The sequence below is a fragment of the Triticum urartu genome, chromosome 7A (assembly GCF_056163025.1).
Source record: "Triticum urartu cultivar PI428250 chromosome 7A, HENAU_Tu73, whole genome shotgun sequence".
NCBI lineage: Eukaryota > Viridiplantae > Streptophyta > Magnoliopsida > Poales > Poaceae > Triticum > Triticum urartu.
Window position 1 is genome coordinate 51520570 of NC_141879.1, and position 14808 is coordinate 51535377.

Genomic DNA, 14808 nt, shown 5'->3' on the forward strand with positions numbered 1-14808 from the left:
TAGTCGGTGGTCCCGTGTGCTTCTTGGTGGGGCATGGCTACTCTTTTACTCTTGCTCGATTGTGAGTTGGTGGCGTTTTCGCTATTCTCTTGGCTGATAGTTTTATTTGTACTTGCTTTCTGAGAGTATTTTTCTCATCACCTTGTATCGGTTCGGCCGATTGACTCTATTCATAAAGCAGGGCGAAAGCCTATTTCTGTGATATATGCACTCGTGTTAGCAAACCATTCAAACCGATGACCAGCTAACCAAGATTGCATTCACTATGGTTACTAACCATTGTAGAAATCACATAGTGCCCATAAAAGGTAGGGATTATAAGCAAACATTGATCATTGGTGGGCATTAATTTTGATTCCTGATGGATATTGTTTTGCTGATCATCTCCATCGATCATGGACATGACATTTATTCCTTGGCAACCGCGCGCATGAAAGATCATGATCAAGAACACGAGTGCAAGAGCTAGCAGATCAACACTGAGGCATCACCATCAGGCCATGCTCATGCATTATGTATAATATACCCATCATTGCACACTCTTATTCGATCAGAAAATGCGCAGAAACGGTCCCCAATTTTGCATGCTTGATATGTGAAAAGGACCCATGAGCAAATACCCACTGGACAAGTGGAGAAACACTAGCTGAGCAAAGAAAATTCTTGGGCATATGTCTGAAGCCAACAAATGTTAGTTGATTCTGGAATAACATCACATGATCTCATTTGCGAACTGACAGGGTAGTTTGCACATATGGATCGATGCACTAACAAAAACAAGTACGCTAGCTATGCCCAGTGACTCTCACTAAATTCTGAAGATAGCAGTTGGATTGGGTCTCGCACACCCCTAGGTAGCCATGATCATCAACAGCAACCAATAAATTAGCCCAAAGTACATCATCTGCTGCAAAGAATCCGCTCCATTTAAGGCTAGATTCCAGCTGCTACATTACAAATCATGCAATGCCAATGTTAATTTAGTTGAACCAATAGTCTACAATATCTCAAGCTTTATTTGTACTCCACCGAGAAAAGAATACATTACAGATCCATAAATAACTACAGTTCATATGCTACCTGTTTGATTGCTTTATATATGACCGGTCCGTGTATATAAGTTTTAGAAAAGCAAGCACTTGTCTGGCCTAAGGCATAAAAATTAACGCTAGCTAGATCTCTTTATTTTCAGTGTCACTAGCTACTAAACTTTTGAGGGCTTCACATCATGATTTTGTGCAATGGATGGCAGCTAGCTGTTGGGGAAAAACCTAACAAGTACCACTATACCATTTCCATATCATACAAAGGTAACAAACACTAGTAGCTGCTGGTTTTGTTGTACTATAGTTCCCGACGTGGCTGGCTTTAGTCCTCATATGCATCATTGCCTGCACATGCACATGCTAATGCAAAAAGCCCAAACGAAACAGCTGATCTACCAGAGATCACAATTTGGCAGCCTTTAGAAATCTGTAGGAGCTATCACTCAGGCAATATGGCTAGTGTAGGCAAGCAATCAAGAAAAGAGAGAGAGGGAGAGAGAGAGAGGAGGGAGAAGGCAGAAAGAAAGAAAGAAAGAAAGAAAGAAAGAAAAAGAAAGAAAGAAAGAAAGAAAGAAAGAAAGAAAGAAAGAATGAAAGAAAGAAAGAAAGAAAGAAAGAAAGAAAGAAAGAGGAAAGAAAGATAAATATAAATGGCAAATTGACATGAGTGGCACAGATTCACCTCCCACTCTCCCAGGACAAAACTGGTGACCTGTTACTACTAGCTAAAGGTGCATATGTCTAGCTCTGGCTTTTCATATAGATTATTGTGAATTTGTGTGAACACTCACCTAAACAGTTGGAGCAAGATCGAAGGAACCACACATGGCTGATGGCTGCATGTTCTATCAATTTGCCATTAGACGTGCATGCAGAAGCAGCTAACATGGGCTCTTTTTATTCATTCCCTGCACATGATCAGTAAATTGGTCTGCTTTGCATGGTAGCTAGCTTTGTGCTGCAAGTAAAGGCGCTGGCAACTGGCGAAAGCAAGTAGCCAAAGTTATTGGCTTTAATGTTAATGTGACATCACTGGCCAAAGGAAGATCTTGTTCCAAGATATATCTTTTTCACAACTGATTCTCAACAGTGAGATATGCTTTTTCCTTCCAGCATAAACCAATTTCTATAGACTTAAATGCATTAGCACAAGTGTTTATTTTCCAAATTAATGGCTTAATTGGGAGGTAGTTAGGTGACTCATTTTATTATGTGGTATATAATACATAGTGATCTTTTAGTAGAATAGTTGAAGAAATAAACAATGAATTGAACGAGGGAACAAAGGTAAAAGTAATGAAAAGTGTCTGGTGGTGCGCTAGATTAGATTGCACACGAGAATGGAGATTGTGTGTCAAAAAGATGAAATAATCTTTAAAACTTCTGATGGAATAAATAAATAATTGAAAAGGGAAAGAAGATGGATATCAGCGTGTGAGAACATGTACTTGTATATACATTTTTCCAGAATTAGTTTTTGGTCAGACCGCACCCACATCGCAATCATCTTGATTCGAGTTCATATGTATTCACATCATATTTGTTTGTGATTCATTGTCACAACCTTGGATTATGGTTCTCTTCATACACACATATATACCATAGGTAGGTGAACAAGGGTGTCACCAATAATGGTTGGATAGATATGGGTGTAGTGCAAAAGGTAGGTGGTAGTTATAAACAATAAGTTGTCTATCATGAGCTTCCTGCAAGATAAGTTTCTTGAGCTCGCCTTTGTTTGGAAAACAATTGCGTCCTTCGATGCCTTGCTCATCTTTTGTGAATCCGGAAGCCTTGCTAGACATTGTTTTAAATGTTAAATAAAGGCGCCATCTATTCGCCAGGCGCCTAAAAAAACTCCTGCGTCGGTCACTTATGCTTTAGGCCATCCGATCAATATCCAATGGTTAGAAGCGTGCCGCCATTGTTTATCTTCTTATCCTCGGGCGTTCCTAAGCCCCGCACTACCGATGAACAACTTTGGTGATCCCCTGCATCCTCCCAGCCCAAAGATAGATAATAGGGTTGTGGCTTCCCCTGAGGGCATCTGCAATGTCAATCCTCAAATCGCCTGCAAACGTCTAGACCGCATGGTCCAGACATGTTTTGTCATCCAACGCGGGCCTGTATTGGTCCACCGACCGGTCCTGGCGTGATTTTTCCCGCTAATTGGAAACAAACTGAGGGGGGGGGGGGGGGGGGGACTCTGCGGGCATCCGAACCGCTGTCATGCCCACTTTTGACTACTCTAGCCCACCCAAAAAACCCTCCCTAGTCCGCGCCCTTTCCGGCCTGTAGCGATCAGCGCCGCTCCAGAGTACCGGTGACGCATTCATAACGGCTCAAAAGCGACGCGACCTCTCACTAGATGTGGACATGGTTGAGCAGGAGGCGCTAGTCAACTCCTATCGTCGCACCACTCGTGACATCCACCGTGACCACTGGCGGTACCACCAGCATCAAGCGGAGCTAGAAGACACCTTCAAGGAGATCGACGAGACGGTGGACGAAGTCTACGGCAAGAGCGATGACGAGGACGATGTTGCCAGCTCCGCCATGCCCGCGCCCCGCTGCCATGACCACGTAGCCGGCACGTCCAAGGGCACCGCCATCAGTGAGGAAGAGTAGAGCATGGGGGGTCGTCGGTGCTCGGGTCCCAAGAAGGACACCACTCTTTCGCTCCTGCCAAAGCCAAGCATGGCAGGCTCATCATCGTCATCCGATTAGCCTCTAGCAGGTTGCAGATGCGGAGGCAGAGGCGGAGTTTCATTTTCTGCGGACGACCAGAGATGAGGAACGGATGCCAAAGCTAGCCGCATATGTTTGCTTGGGAAGAAGGAAAGAAGAAGGAAAAAGTGACTGATGCAATACAAATATTCAGATACCTGAGAAATAGCAAAACCGATAAATAATGCTACCTCCGTCTCAAAACATAAGACGTTTTTTACACTACTTTAGCCTAAAAATATCTTATATTTTGAGATGAAGGTGTATGAATGGAAGTGGAGGACGGGGTCATCCTACTTTTCGAGAAAAAACCCCTATGCAGTTTGATCAATAAGTCCACTGCATCATGTCCGAAGGAAAGGAGGAGATATGTTAATTATGTACTGAATGTATGTCCACCGAGCCATCCTGCCCCTCCGTGGCTCCATACTATCAGCTACAGCAAGCCACTGAATGCAAACTTCCTTTCACTCATGTTTTAACAATAATAACTACCAGTTGTAACTACCAGCTGATAGCTAGTGATGTTACTTTCATGCACACAGCACACACTTAATCAAGGACTAATCGGTAAACATAAATATATATACCGATGGAGAACTAACTAACTAACCAAAGAGAAAGTGACAGCAACAAGTGTTTGCTCCCCTGAGGCCTGAGCACATTTGGTAGGGCCCCTTCTCCCTCCCTTTGCCCTCCTCCTCCCCCGATAAATACCACCACCCCAGCCAGACAAGTTAACCAAGTAGCAGTGGCAGACCAAGGTCCTTAATTTGCCTCATCTCATCTCATCATCATAAGGTAGTACTATATACAAAGAAGATCGCCATGGCGCCTCAAGAATTGCATGATGATGATAAACACAAGGTGGCACCTACTTCTACTTGTACCCCGCCCAGCAGCAACGGCAACCCTTCCGGCGCCGTCCATCCCACCACCTCCAGCCCGCCGTCCGACGCCTCCGGCCACCGCCCCGCCGCCGCCAACTCCTTCCCTCTCGTCCTCAAGGTAATGTTTCATGCAGACGCACGCGCGTGCGCATTCATGTGCGTAAACGGCTTCAGTTATTCGTTTGGTCACGATTGGTGGTGAGACGTGTGTGTCTGCATGGGTGCAGTTCGAGGAAGTGGTGTACAAGGTGAAGGTCGGGCAGGCGACGGAGGGATGGTGCACGAGCGTGGTGTCGTCGGCGTGCGGCGGCGGGGCGGGGGCCAAGAAGAACAAGGCGGCGGCGTTGCCGCCGAGGGAGAAGACGATCATCAGCGGGATGTCTGGGGTGGTGCGGCCGGGGGAGATGCTGGCGATGCTGGGCCCGTCCGGGAGCGGCAAGACGACGCTGCTCACGGCGCTGGGAGGCCGGCACCGGCACGCGCTGCTGTCCGGCAAGATCACCTACAACGGGCAGCCCTTCTCCGGCGCCGTGAAGCGGCGCACGGGTTTCGTGACGCAGCACGACGTGCTGTACCCGCATCTGACCGTGGCCGAGACGCTGTGGTACACGGCGCTGCTCCGGCTTCCCCGCGCCCTCGGCGCCGGCGAGAAGCGCGCGCAGGCAGAGGCGGTGGCCCGTGAGCTTGGCCTCACCAAGGTGGCCCACAGCATGGTCGGCGGAGTGCGCGGCGTGCGCGGGCTGTCCGGCGGCGAGCGCAAGCGGGTGAGCATCGGGCTGGAGATGCTCGTGGACCCGAGCCTGCTGCTCCTGGACGAGCCCACCTCAGGGCTCGACTCCACCACGGCCGCGAGGATCGTCGGCACGCTCCGCCGCATGGCCGCCGGCGGCAGGCGCACGGTCGTGGTGACCATCCACCAGCCGTCGTCGCGCCTCTACCACATGTTCGACAAGGTGCTCCTGCTGTCCGCCGAGGGGCGGCCCATCTACTACGGCCGCGCCGCCGACGCGCTCTCCTACTTCGCCTCCGTCGGCTTCGCGTCGCCGCTGTCCGTCAACCCCGCCGACCTCATGCTCGACCTCGCCAACGGTATGCCACACACGACTCCACTCCACCCACTGATCACCACACCACCCTGATATTCCCTTTCGCTTTAATTCTCTTTACTTACCCTTTTTATGATGCTTTCCAATGCATATGGCATGTTGGCATGCATGTGCCATTGCACTGCATTCCATCACGCTGACCTCATCCAACCACAAACCAGCATCACTCGAAAATCCATGGAGAAGCCAGATGGTTAGTGTAGGGGATCACCTAAAATGCCAACCGGCCTGGTCGCAATCAACTTTAACCTGGAAAATCTCAATTTCTAATCTGGGAAATAGTTAATTAACAATTTCGTTCCGCACACAGTGTAGTGTGGACCGAGATCCAGTGACTTGCCATGGACATGTCACTCGAGAACAGTACGGTGACACGCCCCCTCTTTTCAACCGTCCGACTGAGAATCAATGGGCGGATCAAAGTGAACAGTTCACGTAGTACACTGCATGAGCGGGGCCGTGCTACAGTATCCGACGCTACATGAAGCCTGTGTAGCACAGCTCTACAGCATGGGCGGATCCAGTGTGAGGGTCATAGGGGGCCATGGCCTTCGAAAACATTTTGCAAAAGGTTTTTTAAATAGTACTTTCTCCGTTTCAAATTACTCGTTGTGGTTTTAGTTTGAAACGGAGGGAGTACATGCATATGCATATATTCGTTTACTACCTGTCATGTTGCATTTCATCACGCTCATCGCACCCAACTACAAACCCACACGTCACTCTAAAATCACCAGATGGTTAGTGTAGAGTGTCACTTATCATGCAAACTGAAAAATCTAGAGTTTTTTATTTGAAAAAAGAACTTAGCTAACAATTTCGTTTCGTAGACAACAGTCTAGTGTGGAGTGTGGACTAAAGCCCAGTGGCTTGCCATGGGCATGTCATTGATAAACAATATGGTGACATGCCAACTCTTTTCCACCGTCGGATAGAGAATCAACGAGCAGATCAAACTAAAAACTACCTATGGTGCGACAGGAATGCCTCCTCTCATTGAACAAACATCGCTGCAAGCCTGAAATAATCAACGAAAATGCGAGCACCAGTGTCAAATCTACCCTGGTGGCTAGTTCCGCCCCAAATTAACTAACCGTTTGAACAATGCTCGGTTCGCAAACATGAATACACCTTTTTTTTTCATGGACATAGTATTATAAATACAGTTGCAGAACCTGATCCGCAACGACAGTTGTTCGGCTAACCACTTCGCGAGAAAAGGTAAAATAATGCCATAGGATATCACAGGCACCCACCAAGAACTAAAATAAAATACTTTTTCGAGTAAAGGAATTTCACAAATAAAAAGAAGATAAATAAAGGGGAGATGGACTGTGGTGTGCTAAGATTGTGTCGCCGATACGGTGCGCGCATGCCTTTGGATTTCTCCCATTTTCCTGCATCTGCATCAGCGTCCATCGCATCCAAATCACAATCACAATCACCAGCACCAGCACCATCGCGCGCCCCCCGTTGCGTTGGTGATTAACCACACGAACGTAGGTACGTAAGCGCACGCCAAATAGGCGGCCACTGAGAGAGACGGAGCCAATCGAAATGGCAATGGCGACGTACGATCGGATCGATCCATGGAGCTGTTGGGTCGATCGCCTGGGTGGGGGAGAGAGAGGGACACGGACAGGGACGCACTGCTCCGTCCACTCCCCCAATCATGGCCACCACCACACACCGGCCGGTCGCCTCCTCATCATTCCCTCCTCCATTCCGGTCACCAACACAGTGCCCGACACTTGTCGACCTCCGGGGAGACGTTCGCTATCCGAGCACTGATCATCACTGTGAATTGCTCTGTGCATGCAGGTATCTTGCCGGAGACCAACGGCGACGGCGTCCCTGGCGGCGGGAGCGAGGGTGAGCAGAAGGAGGTGAGGGGGAAGCTGGCCGACGCGTACGCGCGCCACATTGCGCCGGCGGTGAAGCTGGACATATGCTCCCACGAGGCAGCCAGCGCAGGCGGCATACGCCGGGGCGCCTCACGAGCCGAGTGGACGGCCGGGTGGTGCGCCCAGTTCTCGGTGCTCCTCCGGCGCGGGCTCAAGGAGCGCCGCCACGAGTCCTTCAACAAGCTCCGCATCTTCCAGGTGCTGAGCGTGGCCTTCCTCGCGGGCCTCCTCTGGTGGCGCACGCCGGCCGCGCACCTGCAGGACCGCACCGCACTCATCTTCTTCTTCTCCGTCTTCTGGGGCTTCTTCCCGCTCTACAACGCCGTCTTCGTCTTCCCGCTCGAGCGCCCCATGCTGCTCAAGGAGCGCTCCTCGGGGATGTACCGCCTCTCCTCCTACTTCGCCGCGCGCACCGCCGCCGACCTCCCCATGGAGCTCGGCCTGCCCACCGCCTTCGTGCTCATCCTCTACTGGATGGGCGGCCTCGACCCGCGCCCGGCCTCCTTCCTGCTCTCCCTCCTCGTCGTGCTCTACAGCGTGCTCGTCGCCCAGAGCCTCGGGCTCGCCGTCGGCGCCGTGCTCATGGACGTCAAGCAGGGCACCACGCTCGCCTCCGTCATCACCATGGTCTTCCTCATCGCGGGCGGCTACTACGTGCAGCACATCCCGCCCTTCATCGGGTGGCTCAAGTGGCTCAACTACAGCTTCTACTGCTACCGGCTCCTCCTCGGCATCCAGTTCCGCGACGGCGGTGGCCTCTACGACTGCGGCGGCGGCGCGCTCTGCCCAATCGCCGAGTTCCCCGCCATCAAGGCCGTCGGGCTCAACAACCACTGGGTGGACGTCTGCGTCATGGCGCTCCTCCTCGTCGGCTACCGGGTCGTCGCCTACCTTGCCTTGGACCGCCTGCAGCCGAGGTGATTCAACTCAAGCCCAAGGAAGCGTCCCTCTGAACCATGGAGGACGGAGAGATACATCCACCATGAGCACACTAGTAGTATAAGCCAAAACGGATCACTGAAGATTGACCGGCCGTGCAAGCTAGTTAGCTGATTGCTCTTTTGCCAGCCGCTTCCCCCGGATCGATGGGTATATTGCGATCCAGGCCTGAGGCTTGACCGTTCGAGCTCGACCTCGACGAGACCGGAACAGAGGGTTGCTAACGGCGATGAGTACTAATAAGTAGAGTAGTACCACTGTGAGTCAGTATCCAGTACTGCTTAGTCTGTACTGTGTCGGATTTACAAGCTGATATGATCAGCGTGGAACAAAAGAGAAAACTGCAAGTGCCCGCCAATAGCACCATGATCAACTTTGCATACAAGATCAGCAAATACATGATGAATTGTCACAGGAATTGGCAAATCTTTTCGGAACAAAATCAAATTAATATTAACCAGAGTTACTCTAGGATAAAATATATGGCCATGAAAAGGGTTAGGCTGATTCACATCAACCAGACCACCAACTAGATTGGTAAGAGCACCAACTACTGCAGATCGACTGACAAACAAGACTACTTCATGCATGGACAACAAGATGATGGATGGTCTCAGGGGCTTGCTTACTTGCCAACAAAATTTCCGCTTCTCTTCTTACATTCATTCCTCTCATTCAGGGTACTTGAACCAGAAAAGTATCTGCAATACTGAAATACTGATACATGAATGCACTTCTTATTAAAAGTGCACTGACCTGGCATGTGTTACTTGTCAGATCAATACTTCGTCGTCATCTCCTATTCTTGTCGCCGCTGCGTTCACGTCTGAGAGTATGTGCTGTAGAAGCAGTTATGTAAGAGGAACATATTGGTGAATCACTTATGTGGTCATCTTAAACCAGAAAGAAACAACAATGCACTCACCTTCGGCTGTGAAAAACCGGCGGTGGTGGTTTCTTCACTGCATTTGCTTGCTTGGTAGAACAAACTGCTCTGTTGGCTGTACGCATGTGAGACAAACAAACAATACATGAGCTCAAAGTAAATGTCACAATAAGGAATGAAATATTGTCATCTTGCCAAGCAATCTTCATCGTCAATTTTAGTGGTCGGTACCCGGTCTGAAGGATAGAAGACCTGCCCCTTCTTTTTGTGGTCGTCGCAGTCCTCGCCTTCCGGCTGTGCATCAACCCCAGGGTGGATCTTCTCAGCGGCACCATACAGCTGCTGCACCTCTCCCGCATCAATCTGAACGAATAAGAAATCACATCAGCTCATACATACATACACCTGTTAGTAGAAGTTATTACATCTGAATTATTCTTGCTAAAATCGTCCGAGAAGACATCACTTGTTGGCTGTTGGTGTCCAATTCAGTTGAGAAAATTGTCAGCAGAAGCACTAGACTAGATTCCAATCATCCAAGTATATCAAGCAGCCACTTACTAGTAGCAGTTGTAGTTTCTGTGAGCATACACTTGTAAGGATTGCGACAACTAATTAGGATTTTAATTGCATGTCCTCGTTTTCAGATGCAGAACAGATAAAAGTTCCGAGTTCAAACATTTTCTTACAGCATGTGGTATTCCTTCAATGCTGCTTTATGAATCACTCGTCCAAATTTATATCCCTGGTGGCATTTGCTGCTTATGAATTAGGAGTACTACAGACTTACAGAGCGCGCTGATAATAAATCACAGTTAGGACAGGTGCAGAGAGGATTAGAATTCAGACATGTACCTTGGACCTGCTTTCTCGCCGGATCCACATCCTCCCACGCCGGAGTATTGTTCTCCTCCTCTGCCGGCTTCTTGTGCTCGTCCCTCGCAGCACCCTTCATCTTGCACCACCGGCAGCGACGAGCAGGGAGCAGTGGTGGCGCCGGCGGAGGCAAAACGGCGGCGCACGTGGGTACAAGCGGGATGCCGGGACGGCGACGAGCGGGAAGCAGGGGTGGCGGCGCACGCGGGCACGATTGGGACGCCGGGGTGCCGACGAGCGAACGGCGGCGTGCCCTACCGGCTGACCTTGCGATGGCCCTTTTTTTTTTTGACGAGCGGCGTGGCTGAGACGGGCTATCCTGAGCTTTGTTTTTGCGGCCCGTTGGCTATGCCGTTTAGGCCCTTTATGCGGCGCTGATGAAACGGGCTCGCGGACGGGCGCTGAGGAAGTATTCGCCGCTCCATATTAGACCAGCCCATCATGCCGCAGGCCACAGGCCATATTCTCGTTTTTTTATGTTTTTTGTTTTCTTAATTTATTTATATTTCCAGATATTCTATAATATGAAAACAAATTTAATTTTTTTTCTAAAACTATCAATAAAGCATTTAAAAATGTTTAATGTGAATAGGGAAAATGTTTCTCATGTATAAAAAATATATAACATGAATGTGTATAGAAAAAAATGTAAACCATGTATTCAAAAGATGTTAATCCAAGCATTTGAAAAGAATGTTGAACAAGTGTTCGAAAAATGTTAACCTTGTATTTGAAAAATGTGAAATGTGCATAGAAAAAAATGTTGACTATGTATTAAAAGATGTTAAACTTGTCTTTGAAAAAAATGTGTATAGAAAAAATATTGAACATGTATTAAAAAATGTTAAGATTGTATTTGAAAAATGTTAACACAAGCATTTGAAAAAAAATGATGAACAAGTGTTTAAAAAATGTTTAACTTGTATTTGAAAAATGTTAAATGTGTATGAAACAATGTTGACCATGTATTATAAAAATGTTAAACTTTTATTTAAAAAAATGTTAGTCGGTTATTTGAAGAAAATAGTTAAATGTGTAATAAATGTTAACCATGTATTCAAAAAATGTTAATCTGGTATTTTAAAAAAAATGTGAAATCTTGTCTCAAGTTTTGAGGGCATCCCCTACTAAAGAATATGGATGACTTATCATGATTCTCCCTTTGGCCAGACTCCGCACAATACGAATCAAGCTGGTTTGACACCGCATTTGCATCCTGCACACTTGATTTGAAAAGCAATGGGCTGTCATCGACGAATAACAAGTGGTTCACAACAGGAGCCTTGGGAGCCACCTTGATACCATTGAGCACTGATGACTGGGAACTGGATTTTAGGAGACACGAAAGGCCCTCTGCTGCAATAAAAAAAGATAAGGGGAAATATGATCTCCTTGTCAAATCCCTCTGCTGGGTGTAAATTGATCAAGTTGTTCTCCATTGAATGGGACTAGGAACTTGACTGAACTGATGATGCCCATAATTGTCTCTACCCATGAGGGGTCAAATCCCAACTTGATCGTTATGGTTTGCAAATATGACCACTCCAGTCTATCGTAAACTTTCATCATATCAAGCTTGAGAGCACACATACTATTGGTTTTGTACTTGTTTCGCTTCATGAAATGCAGACATTCAAAATCACTGATAATATTGTCTGTAATCAATCTGCCTGGGACAAAAGCAGATTGCTACTTGAAAATTATTTGAATTTTTTTGCTTCAACCTGCTTGCCAAAACTTTGAAGCTATTTTGTACAAAACATTGCACAGACTTATTAGCCCGAACTGTGAGCAAGTTTTTTTAAGGGAAAGCCAAGCTTTAATTCATCAAAAACCACATGATGTGGGATACAGTTGGGGTTATGGGGTTGGCCTAACCATACATGGCGCCCCCGACCCAAAGAAAGAGAATGCTTGGCAAGTCTATGTGCTTCTAGATTGTTCGCACGTCCTTCGAAAATAAAATTACAATGAAAAGAAAGTCGTTGAAGTCTAATCTCCTTGATGATAGCACCATAAGCGCTCAGGCTGCCGCTTTGGATAGCACTCACCACTTCCTTTGAGTCTGACGCGATCACAAAGTGATTTAAGTGAAGATCAGCTGCAAGCGCCATGCCCTCCCGACACGCAATAGCTTCTAGCGTTGCCAGATCATCCACTCTTCTAATAACCAAAGCCGAGCTTCCTAGGAAATCCCCTTACTGTCTTTGCATATTGCTGCCGCTGTCCCCCGGCTTCCTCTTCGGCACCCTGTGTCGACGTTGATTTTGGTGTATCCCGTAGGAGGGGCTTTTGGCCTCTGCTACCTCTTGAGCATGCATTGGTTTTCCTTTGAAGAGGAAAGGGTGATGCAGCAAAGTAGCGTAAGTATTTCCTTCGGTTTTTTAGAACCAAGGTATCAATCCAGTAGAAGACTACACGCAAGTCCATCGTACCTGCACAAACAAATAAGAACCTTGCAACCAACGCGATAAAGGGGTTGTCAATCCCTTCACGACCACTTGCAAAAGTGAGATTTGATAAAGATAATAAGATAAATATTTTTGGTATTTTTATTGTATAGATTGGAAAATAAAGATTGCAAAATAAACAACGATAGAAATAGCAAGTAGATAGGAAAATAATATAATGGAAGATAGACCCAGGGGCCATACGCTTCACTAGTGGCTTCTCTCAAGATAGCAAATTCTACGGTGGGTGAACAAATTACTGTCGAGCAATTGATAGAAAAGCGCATAGTTATGAGAATATCTAGGCATGATCATGTATATAGGCATCACGTCCGCGACAAGTAGACCGAAATGATTCTGCATCTACTACTATTACTCCACACATCGACCGCTATCCAGCATGCATCTAGAGTATTAAGTTCATAAGAACAGAGTAACGCATTAAGCAAGATGACATGATGTAGAGGGATAAACTCAAGCAATATGATACAAACCCCATCTTTTTATCCTCGATGGCAACAATACAATACGTGCCTTGCTGCCCCTGCTGTCACTGGGAAAGGACACCGCAAGATTGAACCCAAAGCTAAGCACTTCTCCATTGCAACAAAGATCAATCTAGTAGGCCAAACCAAACTGATAATTTGAAGAGACTTGCAAAGATATTTAAATCATGCATAAAAGAATTCAGAGAAGAATAAAATATTGTTCATAGATAATCTTGATCATAAACCCACAATTCATCGGATCTTGACAAACACACCGCAAAAAGAATTACATCGAATGGATCTCCAAGAGAATCGAGGAGAACTTTGTAATTGAGATCCAAAGAGAGAGAAGAAGTCATCTAACTAATAACTATGGACCCGAAGGTCTGTGGTAAACTACTCACACATCATCGGAGAGGCTATGGTGTTGATGTAGAATCCCTCCGTGATCGATTCCCCCTCCGGCGGAGCGCCGAAAAAGGCCCCAAGATGGGATCTCACGGGTACAGAAGGTTGCGACGGTGGAAATAGGGTTTCGTGGTGCTCCTGGATGTTTTCGGGGTATATGGGTATATATAGGAGGAATAAGTAGGTCGGTGGAGCTGCGAGGGGCCCACGAGGGTGGGAGGCGCCCACCCTCCTAGGGCGCGCCCTCCTGCCTCGTGGCCTCCTCGCTTCTTTCTCGACGTCCACTCTAAGTCTCCTGGATCACGTTTGTTCCGAAAATAACTCTCCCGAAGGTTTCATTCCGTTTGGTATTCCTTTTCTGCGAAACACTGAAATAGGAAAAAAAAACAACAATTTGCACTGGGCCTTCGGTTAGTAGGTTAGTCCCAAAAAGAATATAAGAAGGTATATTAAAGTCCATTAAACATCCAAAACAGATAATATAATAGCATTGAATAATAAAAAAATATAGATACGTTGGAGACGTATCAAGCATCCCCAAGCTTAATTCCTGCTCGTCCTCGAGTAGGTAAATGATAAAAACATTTTTTATGTGGAATGCTACCTAGCATAATTCTCAATGTAATTTTATTCATTGTGGCATGAATGTTCAGATCCGAAAGATTCAAGACAAAATTTTAATACTAACATAAAAATAATAATACTTCAAGCATACTAACAAAGCAATCGTGTCTTCTCAAAATAACATGGCCAAAGAATGTTATCCCTACAAAGTCATATAGTCTGGCTATGCTCTGTCTTCATCACACAAAGTATTTAACCATGCACAACCCCAATGACAAGCCAAGCAATTGTTTCAGACTTTTGACGGTCTAAAACTTTTTCAATCTTCACGCAATACATGAGCGTGAGCCATGGATATAGCACTATAGGTGGAATAGAATGGTGGTTGTGGGGAAGACAAAAAAAGGAGAAGATAGTCTCACATCAACTAGGCGTATCAACGGGCTATGGAGATGCCCATTAATAGATATTAATGTGAGTGAGTAGGGATTGCCATGCAACGGATGCACTAGAGCTATAAGTGT

The 14808-nt window shown here is 46.9% G+C and overlaps 1 protein-coding gene and 1 long non-coding RNA gene across 2 annotated transcripts; one reads left to right on the top strand and one right to left on the bottom strand.

The window, feature by feature from the left end:
• Positions 1-4498: 4498 nt before the first annotated feature.
• On the top strand, positions 4499-8970 carry ABCG14 (ATP-binding cassette 14). Its single transcript, XM_048691020.2, has 3 exons — positions 4499-4781; positions 4891-5752; positions 7591-8970. Exons 1-3 carry the CDS (start codon positions 4602-4604, stop codon positions 8592-8594), a joined length of 2046 nt encoding a protein of 681 aa, XP_048546977.1. The 5' UTR covers positions 4499-4601; the 3' UTR covers positions 8595-8970.
• Positions 8971-9155: 185 nt separating this feature from the next.
• LOC125526006 (uncharacterized) lies at positions 9156-9864 on the bottom strand. Its single transcript, XR_015610210.1, has 3 exons — positions 9730-9864; positions 9538-9613; positions 9156-9451 (listed from the first exon to the last, which is right to left on the bottom strand). It is a non-coding gene; the product is annotated as an uncharacterized LOC125526006 (long non-coding RNA).
• Positions 9865-14808: the final 4944 nt, after the last annotated feature.